Below are 4,767 nucleotides of genomic sequence, written 5' to 3'. Positions count from 1 at the left end.
GATTAACAAGTCCAAAAACTCTTCTAGGTCTCCTTCAGACAGCACTGCCATTGAGCATTATTACCGTGCCATCCTGGCTGCACTAACATACATGGAACAAAATTAGCAGAATCAGTACACATTTCAATAGGCAAGGCAACTCTTTTGTTTTAAAAGTGCCTGCGAAGTTCTGACTAATTAAGAATTATTTATAATATTTATGAGAAAGGAGAACAAAAATGAAACTATGTTTTTGTGGAAAATTCCTTAAAGAATTGACCAGAAAGCCTGCCGAAGTTTTTGTTTTTGTTATGTTTTGCTTTAACAGAAGTTTGAGGGACTGTATAATAAGAGTGAAAGGATTTAAGAGTGAAAAGGATTAAAAATATTTTAAAATAATAAATTAAAAAAATGATAATAAAAGAGTGAGAAAGAAAAGACCCAGCAAAAGAAATTCAGCTATAGCTCTGGTAAATTATCAAAAAACGTGGGTTTTCTTACTGAGTATCTATGATTTGAGGAATTCATGAGGAGAAAAGAGAGACTTCCCTGGGCACCTGAAAATGAGAATTGTTACACTTGACTAGAATGACTTTGGTGTGACATTTTGAAGAAGGCAGTCATATGTAGTATAAGTAACTATATTCGGGTTCTTTAATTTAATATCCAAATAGTAAGAGTATAGCAGAGCCTGGAAAAGCCTCCTGAAAGCCGGGGAATAGGCTCATGCAGATAAAAAGAGGTGAAGGACAGTGCTTGGCACACAGTAAGCTTCTGTAGTATTTGCTGGTTTAAATGAAAATGAAACCTACCCTGAATATAGTCCCTAGTTGGTAACAAAGGGGAAGATAATGGATACCTAGGCAACGGTGTCTAGCAAGCTCCTACATAAAGGCAGTTCTCAACTAAGGACTCATCAGAAGCCACAGAGCCTGCGGTCAGGGAGGCAGAAGAAACCTACGCGGAGGCAGATCCAACCGCATCTGGTCCTGCCACACTCCAACCTGAGCAGAAAGAGAATTCAGTTAGTATATTTCATAGATTATTCATAAATCTATTTCATAGATTTATTTTGAATATAAATCAAAACTCAGTTATTGTTTTTCAACAGCATGGCGTAAAAGTCAGATATCTTCCACTTGCTCATCAAGATGGAAAATTCAGGTTTCGACGATGAAGACAAATCTGCAGCCCTACGCAGAAGTCAGAGGGACCGACTGGTCCGGGAAGAAGATTTCTATCAATTTGTAAATAACCTGAGTGAAGAAGATTACAAGCTAATGAGGGATAACGATTTACTAGGCATTCCCGGTGAAACTACATTAGAAGAATTGCAGAGGAGACTTCAACGTATTAAAGACAACCCACCACAAAATTCAGATAAAAATACAGGTATATTTCACTTTTAGGGAGAATAGAATGGGACGGGTAAGGAACTTCAGAGTAGAGTCAGCCAAAGATAAAACAAAAGTGGCACACATTAATTTGGTGCTAAGTAACTTCTCATTAAAAAGAACTGATATTTACCTGATTTGGGGGGAGAATGTTGAGATATGTTTTTCCCCCAATTCATATTTGCGTTACTTTAATTGGGAAACAGTGTGAAATAGCTTATTATTTTTCTTGGTTTTCCACCTCAACTAAAAGTTCCTCCTACTTCCTGAATTATTTTTTCTATAAAGACATGGACTTACTCACCAGCAAAAAATATTATATTCTCTATTTAACTGGGAGTAATTTTGCTCCCAACCCCCAAGGGACATTTGACAATGTCTGGAGATATTTTGATTGTCAAAACTGATGAGTGGGTGTTACTGGCAAATAGCAGGCAGAAGCCAAGGATACTGCCAAACACCTCACAATGTATAAGATAGCTCCCCAAAACCAAGACTCATCCAACACTAAAATGTCAACAGTGCTAAGGTTGAGAACTTTACGATCAAAAGAAGATGATATATAATAGTTCAGTTCTTAAATATGGCTTCATATATACTATGCTAGGTTCAGTCTCTCCATTTGAGCTGACCTTCAGTTTCATGTCAACTTAAAATCTGGTAACATCAAGAAGTATTCAAAAACTTTAAAACCTATAAACTTTATTTAAATTTGAGCAATGGTTACAATGGTCTTATATTTTTTTTTTAAACTTTATATATTACCATAAACACTTAAGAGCCTAGAAGAAGTAATGTTGTATGCTAATGAGAATTAGGCAATAATGTAAATTGAACTAAAATACTAGTGCGGTACCTTCACCTTTTTTAATTGCATTAGTGTTTTGACAGTGGAGTGAAAAAATGTTGTCTCTTGATTCTCCTCCCATGGTGGTACACAGGGCCATGCATAAGATGAAATATTGAAAACAGACTTACTCCAGATTCCTTTAAAAAAATTCTCTAAATTTACCTAGGATTAACTAACTTTTCAGAAGGAACTCAAACTGTCCTGCCTTCACTTGTAAATCTAGAAAATATAGTTTACAAAATATTAACTCTATAAATGTGAAATATATTAAGAACATCTGAGTATTAAAGTTCTAATTTTTTGTTTGCTTTTGAAACAAGGTTTCAGAGTACTATTTTATGATGCTTCTAATTTTGGTAGTTCCTTTCTGCCACCACTTTTTTTTGTTAACAGGTGGAGGAGATTCTTCTGATAATTCATCTAGTGGTGACTCTCTATTAAACTGGGTTAACTCTTTCCAACAAACTGAAAATGTGACAAGTAGGCAAACAGAACACCAAATTTGGGAAGAACTGAGCCAGATTAATTCAAATAACAATAATACCAGATTTGGTTTAGAAATGAATTTTAATGTTAATAATGGGAGCCCAAATCCAGAGAACAAAGATGTACCATCTACAAGATTTCCCAGAGGAGACAATATAGAAAACATCCAAAGGCAAGCGGAAAATACACAGTCTGAATCAACATTTATAAGACCACCTATGTCAGAACAAAGTACAACTGAAGCATTAATAGAAGTACCAGTCACTAGAGGTCAGCGAAGAGCAAGAAGTAGGAGCCCAGAGCATCGAAGAACCAGAGCAAGAATTGAAAGTAGTTCAGCTCCAAATTCATGGAGTGATCTTTTACTAAGATTTCATCAGAGTATAGCACCTGAGACTTTTGAGCAGCTTCTGGAAGAGGAGAATGAGTTATATTCTAGAATTCAGCACCAAGAAACATCTGGACAGCAAATAACTGGAACTGAGCCACAAAATAGTGGTCTTTTTTCAACTTCTGGAACAAGGAATGCTGTTCAAGAAGAAAGTTCTCCAGATACAACCAGTGATGGTGAATCTTGGGAAGTGGAGCAGATAAGTTCAACCATATTGTTCAATCTTGAAGTAGGACAAGTTCATCTTGGGGCATATTCTCATAGTGATAGCATAGCTAGCAGAACTCCGTTAACATGTGAGACACCAACTTTAGAAAGTGAACAAGGAGGACTTTGGAATATGTTTCCATCTTTTGAGCAGACAGATGCAACAGCATATCTCAGTACCATCGGAATTCCCATCCACAGAATTTTAAATACTGATTTAAATGATACAATATCTACTACAATTCAGAGCACATTAACGCAGACAGTGACAACATTCAGTGGCTCAATTGACCTTATGGACAGTGATAGTGATTTGGTGCATAGCATCTCACCCCCAAGTGAAAACATGGAAAGGGCAGAGTCACCAAATGAAAGAGATGGTTCTGGTGATAGGACTAGTTCTGGTTCCAATTCAACTACTAGTTCTGATTTCCATTCAAGTTTTCCATTGATTTCTAGTTCAAATTCCAGCTACATAACTAGTTTCAATTCTAGTCCTATTTCCAGTTCCAGCTCCAGTGATGAAAATTCAGAAATTAGATCACTGATGTTTGACGGCACTAATGAAATAAGCTTATCATCAGGCTCACCATCAGAAGCCAGGCAAGAAAGTAGACCTATGAGCCCAATAATATTTGATGAAAGTAACTCTTGGACCTCCCTTAATCTGGACCATTTTTTTCTCTTGAATGAAGACTATCATGACCGAACTACAGGACTCACCAAAGCACAAATTGACAACTTGGCTGTAAGATCTTTTGGTAAAAGTGGTGCATTAAAAGCCTGTAGTATTTGCATCACAGAGTATACAGAAGGCAACAGACTACGCATCCTACCTTGCTCCCATGAATTTCATATCCACTGTATCGATCGCTGGCTGTTGGAGAACTCTACCTGTCCTATTTGTCGTAGGAAAGCAGTAGAGTCTGGTGAAAGAGAAAATTCTAATTGAGATCTGAATTCTCAGCTATACAAACAATTATAGTGATAGACAGACAGTAGTCACCTGTCTGATTGTAAACAACTTTTGGACTGATTTTTAAATATAATAATCTGAATCTAATCTAAAATTGAATCCTGAAAAAAAATTTAAAAATTAAATTGAATCCCCATATAATAATCTGAACTGAATCACTGGTTCCTGAAGGAATGTTTGGACTTTCCCCAATTTCTCTTCCAGAATTAAAAAAAAAAAAAAATGCTGTCTTACCTGACAGCGATATTGTCCTGTTAAATATAAGAATCTGAATCTGATCTAAAATTGAATCCCAATGTAACAATCTGTACTGAATCATTGTTTCCTGAAGGAATGATTGAACTTTCCTCAATTTCTGTTCCAAAATAAAAGAAAATATATAAAAAACCAAACAGTACTGTCCTATCTTAGTGGAAAAACAAATTTCCCACTATAATGGATCACTGAATTTCAAAAGAAACTTAGCAGGTACACTAGGGTGGGA

The 4,767-nt window shown here is 36.0% G+C and overlaps 1 protein-coding gene across 1 annotated transcript; it reads left to right on the top strand.

The window, feature by feature from the left end:
- Nucleotides 1-1,130: 1,130 nt before the first annotated feature.
- On the top strand, nucleotides 1,131-4,259 carry LOC132007179 (E3 ubiquitin-protein ligase RLIM-like). The gene is made up of 2 exons (XM_059385277.1): nucleotides 1,131-1,371; nucleotides 2,617-4,259. Exons 1-2 carry the CDS (start codon nucleotides 1,131-1,133, stop codon nucleotides 4,257-4,259), a joined length of 1,884 nt encoding a protein of 627 aa, XP_059241260.1.
- Nucleotides 4,260-4,767: the final 508 nt, after the last annotated feature.

The sequence above is a fragment of the Mustela nigripes genome, chromosome X (genome assembly GCF_022355385.1).
Source record: "Mustela nigripes isolate SB6536 chromosome X, MUSNIG.SB6536, whole genome shotgun sequence".
NCBI lineage: Eukaryota > Metazoa > Chordata > Mammalia > Carnivora > Mustelidae > Mustela > Mustela nigripes.
Note: the sequence above shows the minus strand (reverse complement) of the source record. Positions and strands in the feature narration are given on the sequence as shown.